Source organism: Hyaena hyaena, unplaced genomic scaffold, assembly GCF_003009895.1.
Source record: "Hyaena hyaena isolate Hyena2069 unplaced genomic scaffold, ASM300989v1 scaffold_82, whole genome shotgun sequence".
Lineage (NCBI taxonomy): Eukaryota > Metazoa > Chordata > Mammalia > Carnivora > Hyaenidae > Hyaena > Hyaena hyaena.
The window spans coordinates 75,132-96,329 of NW_024080713.1; the positions used below are offsets into that span (position 1 = coordinate 75,132).

The 21,198-nt window shown below is 40.6% G+C and overlaps 1 protein-coding gene across 1 annotated transcript in view; it reads right to left on the bottom strand.

The window, feature by feature from the left end:
- DGKI (diacylglycerol kinase iota) overlaps positions 1–21,198 on the bottom strand; it is a gene marked incomplete at its 3' end in the record, with an annotated part of 307,501 nt that overhangs the window by 65,704 nt on the left and 220,599 nt on the right. Inside the window, exons 11-13 of the mRNA XM_039233998.1 lie at positions 12,432–12,514; positions 10,316–10,376; positions 439–552 (exon numbers count right to left, since the gene is read on the bottom strand). Of these exons, the coding sequence (XP_039089929.1) occupies positions 439–552; positions 10,316–10,376; positions 12,432–12,514 (258 nt within the window). The remainder of the gene's footprint in view (positions 1–438; positions 553–10,315; positions 10,377–12,431; positions 12,515–21,198) is intronic.

Consider the following 21,198-nt stretch of genomic DNA (forward strand, 5'->3'; position numbering starts at 1 on the left):
CTGTGTAACAAAGCCATGATGACACCAAGCAGAAAAACAATATGCTCAGAAAAACCCGTCACTCTCCTAAAGTAAGGACTGTAATCTGAACAAGATTTGCTATTCTGGCCAAGACTGAGGGTCAGGATCAATTCAGGTCCATGAGCTTGTTTTACATAAAGACTTGAGGCCAACCCATCTACTGTCTTTCAGTGGATACCTCAAGAAGTCCCAGGCCTGTGTACTAACCCCCATTTTTTGGACCATACTTTCTTCTTTAGATGATTCTAAGTTTAAACTAAAGAAGTTCCCAGATGAAACTGTGATGCAGGGACACCCTACTTCTCCATTCTAACTTACTCTTTGGACAACAGTAGCATATTCCCCTTCCATCAGAACATCTGTGGATTCAGACCCTCCTGCTTGATGGCATGGGTGGCCCTTGAGAGCAGTTCTTACCCCTCCCCAGTTGAGAGTTCGAGCCAGGTCGTTCCCAGTCCCCAGCGGAAGGACCCCGACAGGAGGCTGAGGGCTCAGCTGTAGTTCGTCCAGAATAGAAAGGATCCAGCCCACCTACAGACATTTCGGGGGCCAGAAGAGATATGAGAAAGAGAGGTAAGTTACAAAGACAACCTAAGAGAAGGAAGCTTTAAAAAAGAAATGAAATTGTTTGATTTTTCTTTAAAACACGTATGATTTAATCTGGTGGCCAGGAAACAGACTACTTATATCAAGCGGTTTCAAAATGGTGAAGCCCTAAAGGGAGAAGGACCATTTTGTTTATGCTGTCATATAAGCAAAACTGGACCCACTCATCTGTAGGTTTAACTTGAGATCTACTTTCAAATTTAGAATAGTTTAAAATTTGGGGAGGTTAATAACATAGGCATTGGAGACAATACAAGACTCACATTCAGACTGATTTTCAATTTTGGCTCACATTGGCTACATAATCTTGATTAAATTATTTGACCCCACTGAGATTTATTTACCTGATTTTCAAAATGGAGATAATGCCTACCTCACAAGATTGTTTACAGATTAAACTAAAATGTATATAAAACCCTTAATATGGTCCATGTAAGCACTCATTAAATGGTTAACCTTCATATCTTAGACATTAGTAGCATTTTCCTAAATATCCATAATGAAACATTATGAAAACATAATTATGGATGGTCCTAGTACTTACTGTAAGTTCAGGCAGAAAATAGATACTTATATACTAGAATCATATTCCCATTTAATCTTTTCCTAAGATAAATAATACTTTAGGCTTGGTCTTGTAACTCTTTAGAATAATTACCCAAAACTTGGAAACGGCAAACAAGAAACTTGCATGTCCTCACAATGTCCTACTAAAGTAGCACTTTACAGGCTTGAAAACTTTATAACTATAGGGTGACTGGAAGGTTTCTGTCCTATAGATACACAAATGTCGAGAATAGAAGATTATGTTGCAGGTTATGGTTTTATTCCCCCATAAGGCCATAAACCAATTTTATCTCACATTTAGAAAAAAATTTTTGGGATAAACTACATAATCCTTTCCCTCTGCCTCTCCAGTCAATCAACTTTATCATCTTGCTGTTTCCTTCATTAAAGAGCTAAATAAATTTGACATGCATTCATTCTACATTTGTATGAGTCCTATTTTGATTTTTTTCATTGTATTTTAACAGTATACATATTGCACACTACACATAAAACACGGAAATAAGATGAATGAGCTGGGATCGGATAAGCAAGTTGGATGCCTGCTCTCAAGGAGCTTACAAAGAACAAGGAGAGAGCCAATTACTGCTTTCCATGTGCTGATTCCTGAGCAAACTTCCCTTATTATTAAACTTCAAAACAACTCTGTAAGGTACAAATAACTCTCATCTCCATAAGGAAGCTGAAACTTGGAAGATTTAACGACCTCCTTAATATCATACCATTTATGTAGTACGGATGGCATTTAAAATTAGGTATGCTAAACAACACCGAGGCTAACCTCTTAGCACTGTGGTGCAGAGAACCTTTAAATAAAGACGCAAACCCTGTTCTGGATAGGGCCTGACTATGCTGAAGACAGAGGCATGTATTTTTGGAATCTTTGGAATGCTGGAGAAACCTCAGAAATTGCTCAGTCCAATTCAGTTAACTTGCAGATTTATTAACTGAGGTGCAAAGAGGTCATGTAATTTGCTCAAGACTAGATAATTAGGGGTGTCAGCATCAGGACCTTAGCAGGTCTCTTGACTCCATCTAAAATCCTTTCTCTACCACAGTATTTCTTCTAGGATATAAAACTTGCCCATCCATCAAGAAGCCTGAAATTGTGTTTACCTTCTAGAAAGGCATATCACCATGTCCACCCAATATGATGAACTAGAAATCGAGATCGAAATAAGTGTCTGAAAATCCCTCCACTTCTTCAAACTGGGCAATTCCCTCCCAGACAACTTCTCGGAGTCTGACCTAACACTTTCTTAGTTTTATTACACACAGTACGAACAAAGTTTGCTATTGAAATGTAAGGGGAAAAAGCGTCAGATGCTAAAAGAGATCTGAAGACTATGCTAGATACTGTTATTGCCCTGTTACCTGTGTACAAACTATACACAGGAGAAGTAGATCCCTCTCATAAACTACAACAAGACATGAAAACTCAGAAATCCCAACAATCAGGGGTCACTGATTGCAGATGCAAATAGCTCTGAGGAGAACTAGAGACTCTCAGAAATGTGGTGGAACTCTGAAAATATGAACTCAACATCCCATATAAAGAAGGCAGTCTCTTTACAATTTTTACAAGATATGATCGCTCTGTCTTCCCCCTTTATGAACTGTACTCACAAATCCATCTACTTTCTCTCAGGTAGATTCAAAGTAGAAGTTCTTTTCTTATGCCTTGTTGAAACAAGTCTCTCTTTTCTTGGTAAAGATAATGCCATGCATTCATATTTCCAATACCCAATGCACTCGAGACACAACAATAGGAAAAATAAATCCTCAGGGACCAGAAGCAAACCAAACACAAATGGCAAGCAGATGAAGCCAGTAGTTTGGCCTCTGCCTGATAATAGGGAGTAGAAGTTCACCCTTCCTGAATGGTATATACGAATGAGGCTCCCTCTTGGCCAGCAGGAGAGAGGCTTGAAAAGAATGTGAAAACCCCTGCTTGAGGCCATAGCCCAAAGACGGTGGAGACCCATTGAGCCTGGAAGGAGAAATCCTCCAGCAGTGGGCTCACCTTCCCACTGGCTCGCTGATGTACCTCAAACACCCTACACCTCCCCAGGATGGGTGCCTTAGTCACCAATGGAAAACCCACTCGAGTCTCAGAGTCCTGGAAACCAGGCAAAGGACTAGGAATGGATCGTGACAGGATGAAGAAAAAGAAAAGGCAAGGACCAAACACAACTAAATAACTTCCTCTGAAGAGGAGCCTTCAAAGAAAGGTTTCAAATCACAGGAAAAACACTAACACCAGGATGGATAGGAAGATGAGGGATCAGTCCACGGTGTGTGAAATACAAATACTTGTCAAATAAGTGAAGTAAGTGTCCTGTAATTTCCATGAATTGATAGAGTCTCTTAAAGAATTTTTTTTAATGTTTATTTATTTTGAGAGAGAGAGAGAGAGAGAGAGAGAGAGAATCCTAAGCAAGCCCCACTCTGCCAGCCCAGAGCCTGACACAGGGCATGATCTCATGAACTATAGGTCATGACCTGAGCCCAAACCAAGAGTTGGAACCTGAACTGACTGAGCCACCCAGGCACCCCTGACGGAGTATTCATTCAAATCTTCTTAAGCTGTTCCTGTTGTCTCAAGAAAAGGTGCCAAAATCCACATGATAATATGATATGGTTCCTCAGAATGACATGAGCCTTCAGGACCCGTGGATTTCTCACCATCTCCTTTTCTCTCACACTTGGCCTAAGCAGAAAAGGAAAAGGTATAATTTATTTGAATTAAAGGATCTTCCCCTTTCTTAGTAAATGATTTAAGAACTGCATAAATGTAAGGGCACCTTGGTGGCTCAGTTGGTTAAGTGTCCAACTTTGGCTCAGGTCATGACTGACAGTTCACGAGTTTGAGCCCCACATCGGGCTTGCTGCTATCAGCAGAGAGTCTGCTTCAGACCCTCTGCTCCGCTCTCTCTATGCTCTTCCCTGGCTTGCGTGCTCTCTGTCTCTCTCTCACAAAATTAAATAAACATTATTTAAAAAGAGAGATGAGCAGCTGCTTATCTCCCTTTGTCAAGAACTGCATAAATATATTCTACTTTCTTTTTCCAATCGCCAAATATTTAATGTTCTTCTGAATACAACCAGGTAGGTTTAGCAATCCGTTATTACCTAACCCTGGAGTCATCAAATGTCATGTGCCTTTCATAACCAAGATGTGTCATGAAGTTCTTTTAAGTGCCACCTGTGTTAGGCTAATAGTTCTTTAACAGAGAAGGGTCTGTATCTTTCCTTTGGATAGTCCTCTATTAATAGGGTTTCTCATCCAAGAGCTACATTACTCAACACCAACTTCTTCTCCAAAAGGCAACAGAACTTAGGGTGTAGGGAGACAGAGCTCAGGGAGCCTGCTCCATCATACATGGGCTGGGTGAGTTTAGGCAAGTGACTCAGTCGCTCCAAGTTCCCTCATCTGTCCCTCGAGCCTCTGAGGGGCATTTTATCAGTTAAATAACATGTAGACATTTCTTAGCACGTGCCTGGCAAATGGGAGATGTCCAATTAACATTAGCTGCTATGATTAGGCTGTATTTTTCTTACTGTTCACTTCCTTTATAAAGGTCCAGTTTCCTAGAAGCAAAATGCCCTCGTCCTTTTTCTCCACTTAACATTGAACCTCGAATTCACAAATCAATTCCACCTTTGACTGCCATCAATCACAAAGTCTTTCACAGACTATCAAAAATAAAAAAGCCAAGTTGTATTGAAGCAGAGAGATGCTACAAAAGAGGAGGGGATAAGAGAGAGAGAAAGATGGTGGGGGGAGAGAATGTAAACAACTACACCTACAATAGAGGGGACAGAAAAGACTTTGAGTAATAATCTGTATTTGTCCTTATAAAAGCAGAGTTATACAAAAGATCTTCAGGCCCAAAGCTGTTCTTGGGGCCTCTGCCTTACCAGCAACCTGTTCCTTCTAGAATTCCAGGCTTCAGGTTCATAGCAGGCAGTGGGTTTGCTAGGCTTTCACATTCCCCCAATTCATCTCCACCAGCTCATTCAGCACTCCTTCAGTTAAATTTAATTAATTGCAAAACACAGCCCTTGGCATATTTTCCATTGCAGCTGAAGGAAACTATCCTGATTGGGTGAAATCATTTCCCAGTTTGCAAAGTTCTTTCCTGCTTCTGTGTCAGGAAGAGCAGGGCTGAGGGGTCTGAAACACCACGGTCCTGGGCTTTGTCCCTGAGCAGCGCTACAGTATCGTCCCCGCAGCTGGCCGATGCTGCCATCCCCTGTCCACGCTGTGCTTTGCTGTCATTAAATGTTTCCCAAGGGCATTTTTAGCAATATTTTCATTCTGCAAGGCACTAACATCAGAGGTGGCTGAGGGGTGGGAAGACCAGTGAACTGACATTTTTTTTTCGAACAGAGCAGATACACATTGCAGTTCCTCATATGCTGACAAAAAGTGAAGGATGTGCATGTTGAGAAATCAAAAGAAAACAAGCACAACATTTCTGAACTAAAAGATCATCAAGACAGCATTTAATGACTGGGGGTCCCTTCCTAATATGTACATTATGATTCTTTTGATATTGTAATTTCTATTTGTACTTAATAGTTTACAAGTCATCATGTGCTAAAATGAACTGTTTAAGGGGCCCCTGGGTGGCAGAGTTGGTTGAGGTCCAACTTTTGATCTCAGCTCAGGTCATGATCTCCCAGTTCTTGGGTTCAAGCTCCACATCAGGCTCTGCTCTTCTGCTCTGATTGTACGGAGCCTCCTTGGGATTCTGTCTCTCCTTCTCTGTGCCCTGCGCACACAAAAACACACACACTCTCTCTCTCTCTCTATTTTTCTCTCAAAAAATGAATAAACATAAAAATTTTTAAATAAGAAAGAAAGAAAGAAAGAAAGAAACTGTTTAAAATCACCCCAAAAGAAATCAAGACAGAAGGTGAGAGAAATGGGTGGGGGAGAGATATAATGAAGCTGACGCTTTGGGAGAAAAGGGGTTTGGAATGATGTGCTTGTCAGTGTCCGTGAAAAGGAAATGGGCACTTCCTTTCCTGCTGTGGCTGTAGTAAGTCCAGGCATGGAGGTACCTTCTGTTTAGGGTTTATCTTCATCTAGGGAAGCCAAGTGATCAAGAAATAAGCAGGAAGTAGTTGCCTAAATAGTTTAACTCCAGGCCTTTGGAAAGAGGTTAACCTAGTTAAAGATGGACCTGCTGTTCCAGCCCAATCACCAAGGTCAAGGGCCAGATAGGTAGGGAGTGCATTACACCTTAAGGAGCCATAAGAGGGGAGGGTACATGCATCTCTAGGCTCTTGGTTCACATGTCCTTCAATATTCAAGCAGGGCGACAGCTATGGGGAGCTGGACAGGAAGAGATTATGTCCAAGGAGGGGAAAGAATACAAATTTACCACCCAACCCAAAAGCAGCTTGTTTACAAACATGAGGGTCTGAGATCATTCTTGAGTTAGGGGAGTTTTCTTAGGGCCTGGAGATGAAAGATGTGACAACTATGTGACAGACTTAGGATTATGCTAACCAGTTACAAAGAGATGATACCCACACTGTCTGCTGCACCATCCACTGGCCACAGGTGGCTACTGAGCACTTGAATGTGCCTAATACAAACCAGAGGTGCTCTAAGTAAAAGTATAGGCTGGATTTTGAAGACAGCACAAACAGAACATAAAATATCTCATTAGTGATTTTTCTACGATTGCGTGCTGAAATGATAATATTTTGGATCTATTAGGTTAAATAAACTATATTATAAATTAATTTCACCTGCTTCTGACTTTAAGTGCCTTCTAGAAAACTTAAAAATGTAGCTTGTACCGTAGTTCTCTTGAACAGCAATGGTCTATACTATTGTAATGTTACAGCTATGAAGACGCTTAGGGATGCAAATGTATCCCTTTGCAGATTTAGAAGGCCTCAAAGGAGGGTGAGGAACCTGCTGAAAGTCACAGAAATGTAGGCACCCAACCAGCTCTTCTGCCTTCAAGTGCAATGCTTGGGAGATGGGTTATTTAAAAGTGCAAGGAGTCAGAGCGACGCAAAACTCATCCTGAAGCCTAAGAACTTGTTTCCAAATCGATGTGAGATATCTACGCATTATAATACTTTGTGCACAAACTGATGCAGTTAAGGGTTAATATATCCCCCTCCTAATCAGTCAAAAGAAATTCCATTCCTGATTCTCTCTGGAACCTTGTCACTGTACTGACAGAATTCTGATGGCTTACGGTGATAGATATGCTCACTGAGAAAAGGCTGAGTGCCTTATGTCAAATGTATACCTGACACTCCAGGAATCATTCTTCACTTGCCTAAAGCCAGCAATCTTTCTTCATAAATCCATCAGGAGGCCTCGTCTTTATATAAACTCTACCCCCACTCAAAATTAAAAGTTTCATATTCTAAACTAAAACTTAAAAATATCGATCACTGACCTAGAAAAAAAACATTTCATAAATTCCATGCCTGTTTCACAAAACATCCATTTTAATCAAGTAAAGTAAAATAAAATAAAACTTGGTCTTACATAAGGTATGAGATACACAAAGTTTTGATCCTGAGTGATTAAACTACAGAGGTTACTATTGAGAAAATAATTAACACAAAAGTAGGTACCAAGGGTAAGGTAGATCTACTCCTTTCCTTCCAGGCATGCCTGTTGCAAGGCACTGAGTATAAATGTCCAGTGCATTTGTGAGTTACGTGTAAGGATGTGAAAACCAAAGTCAGGAACATAGATGTGGTCCCTAAGAGGAAAAACTACCTAGAATATAAAAATAATATCTATCCTTGTGAAGCACCTATTAATTATGGTATATTTAAAGAAAAGATGCTGGAAAAGACAGGGTAAGTAGGAGAACCAGGCAGTCTTCATGTCAAAAGGGGTTATTAATGGCACTAGGGCGTATACACAGATATTCAACACTGTAATTGGGTCTGATCTTCAGGATCCATTAGCAATCTCCCAAGTCTCACTTGCTCATCATTCTGGTTTTGTCCCAGACACGCTTCTTGAAAACCACTAGTTATACCCTAGTCTCCAAAATCAGTGCTAATTCTGCAGTCTCTCCTCCAGGATAAAACCACTGCCTCTTTCTTGAAACTCCTTTGTGTTTTGTTTTGTTTTTTTCTTGACAAAATAAACTATGGGTGATCCTTTCTAAGTCTATCTTCTCCATTTTCCTTTTGAACGTTGGCCTGGACTGCCTAATTGCAGGTCTTTCGCAAGTGGCCACACTTGGCTCTCTTGTCTTTGTCTTTTTGGCTTTAAAACCAGAGGTTTCCAAATACTTCTAGAATTGCAGAGAATGCCTCAAAACCATTTAAGCTAGAATGTGCTTCCTACACATACCCGCTGAATAGAGGAAAGGGACAAGAAAGAAGAAGCGAGAGCAAGTTCCCACCATGCTCGGTGATGATGGGAGAAGTTTGGAAGGCGTGGTTCTCCATCAATGGTGAACCTCAAGACGTAGAGATGGAACAGGAAGAGGATGTGGATTTGAGGTCATGGACACTTAGGGTAAGGAAGGATAAGAACTATGAATTCAGGTCAGCAGGCATATCCTCAACTTGTCTGCTGTTGTCACTGAGATTTAGAGCAGAAAAGATAGGAGCAAATACTGAAGTCATACGGGAAGACAAGGAGATTCTAAAACAAGGAAGAGAATGTAGTAAAGGCTCATGATAAGTTTATATTTTAATTAAGATAACTAATCTGGGGACAGCTGAGCTAGGAATGTATATGCATGCATATTAAACATAATATATATTTATTATATATGTAAAATACACACTGAGCTAAGAACACGATGTATGTGTATGCGAAATGTAATAAATTAAATAAATATATACTGTATATGTATCTAATATATATTATATTAGACACATCAATTAATGTATACCATCATATATATGATACTATATATGTATATATGTATACACACACACACACACACCTATCTCCCCAGAGGATTTGTTTGGATGTAATTCTACTTTAAAACGGTTGGGAAAATTTCACAGCAGCCTATCCCTAAGTATATTTCCCTAGGACACTGCAAATGACTGAAATTTAACTGGTATTGTGGCAGAAAAAAATTCCCTGGTCAAATAATTTTGGACAACACTGGGTTTAACAAAGTGAAAATAGGTTTGTCTTCTCAGCTGTAAGACTTTATATTGAATTTTATGAGCGAATAATGTGTATTGTGAATCTTAACAAACAGTAAACACTATTTTCCCAACTGCAAAATGTTCTCCTCTCCATGGACTAACTTAAGGGACCGGTGGAAATACCGCTCTATTTTCTTCCCCCCAGTTGCACTTACTGGTATATAACATGTATCCAATGCTACATTAAGTGCTCACTTGCTATGAGAAAGAGTTAGATTTTGTTGCTACCTCTGAGAATAAAACATTCTAATTAGGGAAATTACAGAAAAGCCAAAAAGAGTTCATAATAAAATCGTAGATACTGTGAGAGCAGACTCCAAACACACAAGAAAAAGACACTGGACAGCGGCATCTAAATGTCATGCTCTCAATTCTTTGCCTTTGCTAAATATACCAACGTAAGTAGAGAGCAAATAGAGAAACAGGTAAGACAAACAGAGGAAAATGTGACAATATTAAACATCAGCCAGGTTCCACCTTTTCTCCCAAAAATGAATACAATGGTACCAATCAATGGAATTTAAGGCAAACCAATGTCAGCATTCTAAGTTTTATTTCTACTTGAATAAAGACAATAATTTTGTCCATATACGTCTCCTTAATAATTGTGACCAATTAAGAACAAATGAAATAAGGGTTTTTAAAAAAGAATTTAGTCATCTATAACCTTCATTCTAATGATATGACCACATCTTTACCTTGTGGGGTAGGAAAGCCTATAGTATAGCTGAGGGGGTAAAACGTAATTTAGGAAGACCAAGTATGAACCCATGAGAACAATTACCAAGTCTCTTGTAATCCCTTGTGGGCTAGGATTCACGTGACAGAGACCTATGTTTCAGAGGACTGGAAAGAGGTGAGGTGGGAATAAATAAGGACAATTGTCATGAGGAAAACAAAAGAAAGATGGAAGAAATAAGGGAGACAACTAGATTCTATTTCAAGGACCTACCGTTCCATCCCCGCCACAGGCTAAGATTCGCAGATTTGGTACTTTCCTATATAACTCAAGCCTGTAGAGGAGACAGAAGACAACATAAACATGAGCACGTCACTGGCGATCGCAGAGAGAACACACAGGGCAAAAGAGGGGTATACAGGCTGTCGCTGGAGAAAATGCGGAATCAATATAATGTCATCAAAACTAGTTACCAAGTAATCACAAGGGAATGGACCCCAACGACTGGATCAGAGGTTGGTAGCAAAAATCATTTTAAAATGGCTGACACTGGAATGGGATTTCACGATGTCGCAGAGTTTTACTTCCCATAATTTCTATTGATGCATCAACTCACATTATTTTCCTAATTAGTTACAACTTCCTTTTCTTTTCCCATCATACCCTTCCTTCCTTTCTCCAAGGAAATCATCATGAATCAGTAGTCAATAGTGACTATATGTCTCCTCCTCATACTTTATCAGCTTTTCCTGGATTTTTTTTTCAAACTTCCGCTTTCCACTCTTAATCCCAATAAACTTTTTCAGAGAGACAGGGTGGTGAGAGGATACCCACTAGTATTGCCACCACACCTAGAATCCCAGCTCTCTTCAGTTACTAACATTCGAACCAAATTTATACTCCTCAGCCCAAAGAGGGAAGACTTTCTTTATTTAACATCTGTCTGCTTAAAATTAGATCACTTTCCAGGTTGGCTCTTGAGAAAATATAATTAGACCACCCTCTGCTAAAACATTTGCCTCAGGGAAGCCTCTGTTCTAGAAGAGATCACCTTTTAAATCAATATAATTTTTTCTGAAAATATCTCCTATCTGGTCACATCCTTCATGATGATCTATGAAGTCTCTACCTAAAGTCTAACCAAAGTGATAAGGTTTTAAGATTTTGCCCTTCTAACAGGGCAAAAGCCAGGGTAGTAGATTTGCCTTAGTCCATCCAAATACAGAAAAAAATATAGAAGTTTTATAGCGAACTCTAGTGGCAAAGAAGTTCATAGGTTAAGAGAATGACAGCAGAAATTAATTTTATATGTTCAAATATAATATTTGCTTCAAATATATGCTTTTTCCATTTTACACAGGAATATTATTTCTCTAAAAATTATCTGAGTTGATGTTTCTTTGCCTCTGATATTGTTACTTATTCAAAAATAATTAGTATCCCTCAAGTTCTAATGTTGACCAGATGACATCCAAACTATCTTAATACATTTTTTTTCATTTTTAAATGTTTATTTGAGAGAGAGACAGAGCACAAGTGGGGGAGGGGCAGAGACAGAGGGAGACACAGAATCTAAGCAGGATTTAGGCTTTGAGCTGTCAGCACGGAGCCCAACGCAAGCCTCGAACTCATGAACCGCGAGACCCTGACTTGAGCTGAAGTCAGACACTTAACTGACTAAGCCACCCAGGCACCTTAATACATGAGTTTTAAAAAGGGAATCAGACTGTAGCAGAAACAGCCCTGCTCTCTCCCACCATGTACCCATCACCGTCACCAAAGGGAAGATACAGGATGCATGTTACCTCCAGCTAAACTTTATTTTCAGTTCTAATAAAAACAGAATGAAATTTCTGAGAAGCTTGGAAAAGAGATTGAGCAGGATTTACAATGTCTTCCCACGCTGGTGAGGAAACCATAGGCATAATCAAGTCATTTGTCTCAAATAGACACAGATGCACATGCGTAACCTGTAATTTAAATACGCAAACATATTCATAAACAAATATGGTCACTCTCCAAAGATATACTTACATTCTTACTGACATACATCTCCAAAGTTATATGTGCATAAATAGAAAAACAACAAATCTCCTCTCAATGCAGACTTGTAAATAATCTATAGGTGCATGTCCATAAGCAGCAAACACACTAGAAATATGCCCTAACAACGAAGTAGTTGGTTTGGAAGGGAATTAGCCCAAGGAAGGCTAGGAAGAGAAATGTCAGATGAAGTTTTAAGGGAGGTGAATACAGGTGGGAAAGTAAATGAGGGATGGTCAGAAAATATTTCACAAGGTAATCTAATAATGAAGCTTGACTCCACAGCAGAGGTTCTTCTCGCTTGCCCAAAAATGTATGGATCCTGGGGGATTATGTCCAGACTTACGCATCTTTTGGCCCTTCCTGAGAAAGATCAAAGACCTGCCGTGGATTCAGGTACCACATGAACATCTGCAGGACTTTGGTTCCCTGTAAGAAAAAAAAAAAAAAGACAATAGGCAGAAATCTCCAAATATGAGCTGATCATTTAAAAAATAATTTTTTGGGGGGCACCTGGGCAGCTCAGTTGGTTGAGCGTCCAACTTCCGCTCAGATCATGATCTAACAGTTTGTGGGTTTGAGCCCCGTGTCAGGCTCTGTGCTGACAGCTCAGAGCCTGGAGTCTGTTTCAGATTCTGTGTCTTCCTCTCTCTCTGACCCTCCCCTGTTCACACTGTCTCTCTCTCTAAGAAATAAGTAAAACATTTAAAAAAATAAAAATTTTTTAAAAAGGGAGGGAGGCACCTGGGTGGCTCAGTTGGTTAAGTGTCTGACTTCCGCTTAGGTCATGATCTGGCAGTTCATGGGTTTGGGCCCCGCGTCAGGCTCTGTGCTGACAGCTCGAGCCTGGAGCCTGCTTCAGATTCTGTGTCTCCCTGTCTCTCTGCCCACTCCCCACTCACACTGTCTGTCTCTCTTTCTCAAAAATAAACATTAAGAAAGAATTTTTTAGTAAGTTAAAAGAAATAAAAATAAATCCTCTTATCTAAAGGCCACCTAATCATAATCAGCAGAAAGTAGTAGTTAAAATCAGGGGCTTTGGTCATCAACATACAGGTTGAAAGTCCAAAGGAGACTTATGTCCAACCTGTTTTACTCTGGCCAAGTTCCTCAATTTCATTAAGCTTAGTTTCCTTCTTTTTATGCGTGTTTTTAAAGTTTATTTATTTATTTTTAGAGAAAGAGAGTGAGCACATGTGCAGAGGGGAGGGACAGAGAGGGAGAGAGAGAATCCTAAGCAGGCTCTGCGCTCTGTGTGGAGCTCGGCTTGGGGCTCTATCTCAAAACCGTGAGATCATGACTTAGGACGAAATCAAGAGTTGCTCAGCTGACTGAGGCACCCAGGCACCCCAGCTTCCTTCTCTTTAATGTGGAGACAAGAATGCCTAGTTCACAGACTTGCTACAAGGATTAAATGCAATAACGTTTGAGGGGCACATCAAAAAAGTGCTTAATGAACAGTATTTACTGGCTTTACTATCACTCAACATAAAACTCCACGTAGAGAAGTTACTAGTTCGTCTATGTAATTTAACATTAAGTTTTACTTCACTGCATATCTTACTTTTTATCTTGCATAATGTGAATATAGTCAGTGTGAGCCAAGTATGATTCTACTGAAATGATTTTTCTAAACTGAAGCAAAAGAATAGAGGCTCCTCATTATTTAGGATATATATATACATATATTTATAACTTCCTTAGTTATATCTTACTTCTTTGACATGTTCCAATTTCCATGTCCCTACCTACCTAAGTCCAACAGTTCTCACATGAACATTTTTGAATGATTTCATTTATAATTGATGTTTATTGAATTGATCACTGTGCAAAACACAAGGTTCCAGAAACCTTTTTTCTTAAGAGAGAGAGAGAGAGAGAGAGAGAGAATCCCAAGCAGGCTCCATGCTCAGATGCGGGGCTCTATCCCAAGACCCTGGGATCATGACCTGAGCTGAAATCAAGAGCCCGATACTCAACTTACTGAGCCACCTAGGTGCCCCTTAACAGTGACTTGAGCAAAGAAAAAATGAAAGGAGCTTTTTATTAAGCGGCATCAAAAGAGCCTGAAAACTGAGTAGGGTGGCTCATTTTCAGTCATTACCAGCTATAGCAAACACTTGATCATTTGGGCAGTGCTTCTTGCTTATAATTACAATTCCTTTATTAGCTATCATGGTTACTCTTCCTTCAAATCTTCCCAACTTTGTACACCTACAATGCTATATTTGAGAGTCATTCTAGGTTAGCAGAAATAGCATGGCATTTGCGTCTGTAATAACTTGGGTGTTCTGATTAGGCGAGCATGAGCATTTAAAATCCTGAAGAAATCCAGCATATTGAATAGGAGGGCAGCATCTCCTTTCCTGGGGGATAATGAGAATTAAATGAATCAGTAATAGTTATGGATCTAACACAGTATGTGGCACAAAATAGGCCTTTGCAAAGGTTAGTCCCTTTCTTTGTTGCTCCTTGTTAATCTATTCATTAAATTGCACTTGAGGGTGTGAGGGCTAAAGCAGAGCTTATAATTATCACATTGTTACGCCCGTTGTTACAGAGGCCAATGCAGGTCTTTTGTTCCACATTTCATCCAAACCTGTAATTTAAAAGTTCTGCTTTATCATGTGCTTGCTGTAAATTTAGGAATAACGTTCTATCCTTAATTGTTACAGCTGATCCTTCAGTTTCACCAAATGACACACTTTGCTTCCCATGAAATTTAGACACAGATCGAGATACATAATACTAACCAAACACTGGATTGTTCTCTCTCTTCCCATGCTGGGCCTTCCTAGCATGTCAGCTGGGGATTATCTCAAGCAATCTTTTATGTTTAATGGGTAACACCAGAGTCACTTTAATGACCAATTTATAAGAAATTTCCCACTGACTTGCTAGAAAATTAATTTTTCAGTTTTAAATTCCTAGAGCGATATGACTGGTTAATGTTAATTACTTCTTTCCTCTTCTGACTAAGGCAGAGCACTGGGCTCAGTGTCGCTTCTATTACGCATACAATACCAGGTAATTAACACCTTACACAAATAAAGCAAGGCATTGAGAGGTGGTTTGTCTTCAACTACAACTTCTATAAAAGGTTTGAGTGACCACACAATCTTGTCTTTGCTCATCTTCAGTCTGTGTTCGTTGGGATACCTAATTATCTACATTTATCCTTTTGAGGAAGGGGAAGTGAGGCTGGCAAGTTTTTTTTTTTTTTAACAATTAATTGTTCTTTTTTTTATTTTTTAATGTTTTTATTTATTTCTGAGAGAGAGACAGCGTGAGCAGTGGAGGGTCAGAGAGAGAGGAAGATAGAGAATCGGAAGCAGGCTCCAGGCTCTGAGCTAGCTGTCAGCACAGAGCCCGACGCGGGGCTCGAACCCACAAACGGTGAGATCATGCCCTGAGCTGAAGTCAGAAGCTTAGCCGACTGAGCCACCCAGGAGCCCCGAGGCTGGCAAGTTCCACACTGAACACCTCTAAGAGACCCTGTCAATGCAGCCTACTCCAAGAACATGCTCTGGCGCTGGGTAGCGATAACGCACATACCCGTACACAGCAACCCCATTGGAATTTACATTCAGGTGTGATACAATTACTTCTTGTAAAAGTAGTCTTTCTAAAATCTGTTCATTAACAACAATGGTAAGGGTCTGAAAAGGACTGCATAGTTTTAAATCAGTCATGGCAGGTGGAGACAGAAAAGGTCTAACACATTTAAGTCCCTTCTGTTAACTCGGAGGTCACCTCTGGGATGGGCTACTTTCAGGCTTAGGTAATTTATTCAATTCAATAGAACTGAATGGTGTGACAAGTGCTAATTAACCAGGAAAGGAGTCATTTCTTTCTCATTGACAGGATTAAGCCTACCAAGCAGGTACACGACTGCCATTCACTAGTGAGTCCCAAACGTGCTCACAGTTGTCAGAGGCTGCATGACAAACGCGAAAGCTGCAACTTTTGTTTCTTTTTTGGTAGCCTAGTGTGCCAGTTTGTTTTTCCTGCCCCTCCCCCTTCTCATACACATGCCTTTCCCCCTTACCCTCACTCCTGCCAGAGCACGGAGAGAGCAAGCCGCTTTGTTAAACCCCAAGACTACAGAGATAAACATAAAACTGCCCTAAAGTTCATCAAAATCTAGGAGGAAAGAAAGACACACTGTGTGCGAACGGTGAACACAGGGCCCTCTATTGATTCATATTAACGTCAGATAATTAGTGAGCAGGAAAGGAGGGGTAGGGTTAACGGGCTAGAACTTTCAGCCATGGGCCTTTGTAAGCCTCAGATGCTGGTTATTCAGGGTTTTTGGTTCATTTCTTTTGTTTTACTCTTTTAAAAAGCTGCAACTTTCTGCAAGAGTGTTATACATCTCTCTAATTGAAAAAAACAGCTTGCACATCAATTCCAACCCACCACGGGAGGTTCTCATACACACGGTGGTAGGTATTCCACCTCACTGACTGCAGAGCCTGTTAAGATACTGGGAGACTGGCTATGCCTGTGGAGTGATGGATCTGTTCTTTCTGGCTTTGGGGAACAGGCTGGGACAGGAGAAAACAACTTCCCAGAAAATAGGTAGATTGTTCTAGAGGGAAATAAACAAGTTTCATCTACTCACCTACCAAGTCTCTCTCTCTAGACAGGAGAGAGAAATGGACAAAACAGAGATCTTGCTCTCCAGAGGAAGTTCTATGTGTTATTCATACAAGAAAATATGATAATGACTTGGGGGTATGGAGAGTCCACTAAGAACGAATCCGCTCAAATAGCTTATCAGCATTCACAGAAGCACTATAACTCTCCTGTAGCCTGAAACGTTCTGGTAGGTTACTGAGCATGCCTTGGTTTATGTCACAGAGCTCTTATCTAGATCATGGTGAAAGCTGCCCAGAAAGTCCTGAGGAAAATAAAAGCTAGAGGAAGGGAGAGATTCAGATGTCATTATTTCAAACTGGCTTCAAACAATCCCAAAGGAATACCTAATTTATTTAAACACACATTAGGCTCCTAATCTATGCACATGTGCATGCTCAGGAGGCTCAGAAGGAGACCAATACAAAACAAATTCATCCACTGGAGATGGCTAATGCTATGGTAGAGGTGCCTACTGAGAAACAGGAGTGGTCAGAGCAGACACTCGAAGACCAAATGTGGGGATTAGGTGAAGGCATCGTATGCATGATACCTGAACTGGTTCTCGGGAGACGGGTTAGCCACTTCTTTACATGTGAGAGAACAATGAAGGCACATGATGAGCAAAACACAAGACATGCCATGGGGACCCTACATTCTGTTCAGTCTCTCCACCAGGAGGCAGGAGTGGTGGGAGATGAAACTGCCCAAGCGAGTTGTAGATTAAGTTGCTAAGGAGCTTGAGCCTTATTCTATAGGCAAGAAGAGACACAGAAATGTTTTAATCCAGGGAACCCGACTCACATCTTGACTGAGAATGTAAACATCCAGGCAGGCCCTACTCATATCAAAGGAGGTGGGGCCTTGGGGAAGTGGAGCCCTCAGGAGTGGGATTAGCACTCTTATAAAAGGGACCCCAAAGAGGTTCCTCATCACTTCCGCCACGTGACGACACAGCAAGGAGACACAGTGAGAGGATGGCCCTCCTCACCAGGAAGTGGAACCTTACCAGCTACCATATCTGCTGATGCCTTAATCACAGACTTCCCAGCCCCAGAAGAGTTTAAGAAAGTAATTCCTGTTTTTTAAGCCACCTAGCCTGTGGAATTCGGTTATAGCAGCCTGAGGAGAGACTAAGACAGCTACCCTCATACTCCCACCAGCACTGTAACTTAGAAAAGAGACTTTCCACAGATTTATTGTTTAGTTGTTTTCATTCCATCCTTGAGGCTGGCTTGACAAGATCCTGACATGTGTGATCATCTACTGACTACCCTTTTGCCCACCTTTCAGCCTATTCTAAGCATTAGGGGCCTAAAATGTTATCTAAACATCATGATTCTTGATTTATCCCCAGGTTAAACATCACAGAAAATAATTGAGGTTGTTTGGCCCAGTATTTAGAAAGTTTGGGGACACAAACATTTGAGTTTATTGACTCTGTCTCCTTCTCCCACCATAATTGACTTGAGCTTGACCTGGGTAGGGGGGTGGCCCTAGACTGGGGAGGTCTATCCTGTGATGATGGTGTGAGCTCAGCAGGAGCCTGCCCACAAGACTAGATCCCCCTTTCCTCTTGTCACCTACTGGTAAGGTGCCTGGGAATTCAAAACAAGTATTCAATTCATGCCACCCCTCAACCCTGGGATTTCACACTGAACAGTGTGAGAAGCCAGGTCCGGAGCCCCTGTCACAGGATTGACTAGGTAGAATCATTCTAGTGGTCAGAGCATTTGTTTAACCCTCAACCTGTAACCTAAGTCACTGGAAATGAGTCCTGAGACAGAAGCAGGACGCAGGGACACCGTGTGAAATGACATCAAGAGATGTCGGAAATGTCTATAAGACTCAGAGAAAAGATACTGATGAGTCAGGGACATCCAAGAGAGACACTAAGTTCTGAAGTTAGGGCAGAAGTAAGTGTAGGGAGGGGCTTATGGCTTGAGTCCTCAGGTTTCCACACAGAGGAGGGGACTTGCCGGAGTAAACTTTACCTCCCAGGGGTAACACTGTGGTCCCTGAGTCTAGTTCCTGTTCCCCTGAAAGATTTAGATCCCACCCACAATAGCGCTGCCGACCTCAAAAACTTCCAAAACACCCAGTATCATCTCTACCCTTAAGTGCTGACAAAACAGAGACAATTATTGTAAACTATCTGTTTAAAACAAATTATTTTTTCAAAAGGACATGGAAGCAGTATCAGATGTGTTCATCTCAATATATTCCTGCAAAGAGAATTTCTGTACACAACAAAATACACTGAATTTTTTTAAAGCTGTAGGTATCTTTCTTGCCAGAAGATGGCGATAGAGTCCAGTTATTTACTAAAGAGACGCCCAAGCAAATTTAAATAGAGGTTTGAAGCCTAAGCTTCAGAGATGGAGTGCTCTATACCTACAAAGAGATAATCAAACAAATCAGTTATTAAAAGGCAAAACAAACAAACAAACAAACCAGGATTTAACAAGAGCAACAACAATGAAACAGGACTTAACAACAACGACGAAATATTTCTCTATTGATTGCAGTAACCCTGGTTAACCAGAGTGTGGTCTCTGAGTAGCAGCAGCAGCCACCTAGGAGCTTGTTAGAAAAGCAGAATCTTAGGGCCACCTTCCTGGGGTTCACTTGCCCTGTTTTCACTGCCATCCTCAGTTCTCTTTTGACCCTTTTGTCTCAACTCAGGTGGTGGGGCGGGGGGAGAGCAAAATGATGGAGGAAACAAAATTCAAGGGAGCCAAGAAATGAGAAACTGGTTCACTATTCACCTGCTGCCTCCCCATCACGTGGCTAAACCTACCCTCGTCTGCAGTGTTAAGGCCCAGGATACCAACAGCATAGGAACAGCCCAGCCCTGATGGGGGAGGTGGATCATCTACAACCATGCCCCTTCTCTCCTCACTACAACTGAGAATCAAGCTGTGCCCTCCTAAGGCTGAAGATGGAGATCAGTTTGAACGATTCTAGTTGCCCACAGGTATTTGGATTTCTTTAAAGCTGTCTCAACAGGTCACATTGCACTTAGAAACAGTGCTCTTCACATTGTTTAGGCTTAATCAATGTAATCAATTAGGAATTCCTTAATTGGGAATTCTATTTTATGAAGAAAGTATACAGAAATGTCAAGTTATTCAATATTCATTCTGATTTGGGTAGCCATACTTCTGAGAATCCTAGATAATCTAGGAGTAACCTCATAAGCCAAAAAGCACAAAATGAGAGCAAATCATTTCAGTCTTTTGTCTCTAATAACTGGGCATTTTTTTATTTGAATAGGTCACTGTCACTTGTAGCTCCTCAAACATGTCACAGCTTCTTTTCCAAAATAATTCTTCCCCTTCCTGAATACTCATTAGTAACAAAGCCACCATCCTGATAATCTGCTGTAAAATTCTGATTGCTTACTATACAATTATTTATTCACTGCTATATGCCACATACTAGAAATCACAGGTTGAAAGGTGCAGCCCCAGGTGGTATAGAGCTTACATCTTAACAGAACACTTGTGTTGCAGTTCACAAAATACAAGTTTGTTCTGAGGGTTATGGGAGCACAGTGGATGGGGTCATCAATTTTGAGAAATGGTTCATAAAGGTACTACCAAGCCTTTAAGGATGAACAGGAATTTGCCACTGAGAGAGAAGGAAAGGGGCATTACTCCAGCTTTCTCTTTCTGCATAACTAAGTAGTCCATCCTTAATTCAGCCACTTTGATGACACCATTTCCTTACGACTCTCAACTCACTGTTTGCCTCTGAAATTCCTGAGCACTCTCAGCTTGATCCACTCAATTTAGAATTCATATATAGTTAATATTGCTTGAATTATTTCTTCCATTTGCCCTTTTGGTGTCATTAACAAGATATCCTTAGAAAATTTACTTAAGTAATATATATCATGCTACAGGAAATCAAAAGAAAGCCGGAGTAGCTATCCTTATATCAGACAAACTGGACTTTAAATTAAAGACAATCACAAGAGATGAAGAAGGGCACTACATAATAATTACAGGGTCCATCCATCAGGAAGAACTAACAATCATAAATGTCTACGCACCGAATATGGGAGCACCTAAATATCTAAAACAATTAATCACAAACAGAAACAAGCTTATAGATAAGAATGTGCTAATAGCAGGGGACTTTAATACTCCGCTTACAGCAATGGATAGGTCAACCAGACAGAAAATCACTAAAGAAATAATGGACTTGAAAGACACATTGGACCAGATGGATCTGACGGATATATTTAGAACTTTACATCCTGAGGCCAGGGAATTTACTTTCTTCTCAAGTGCGCATGGCACATTCTCCAAGATAGATCACATACTGGGACATAAAGCAGCCCTCAATAAATATAAAAGAATAGAGGTCATACCATGCACACTGTCAGATCACAATGCTTTGAAACTTGAAATCAATTACAGAAAATTTACTTAAGCTTTCTTGAGCTGTTTTCTATTTAGTGAAATAGG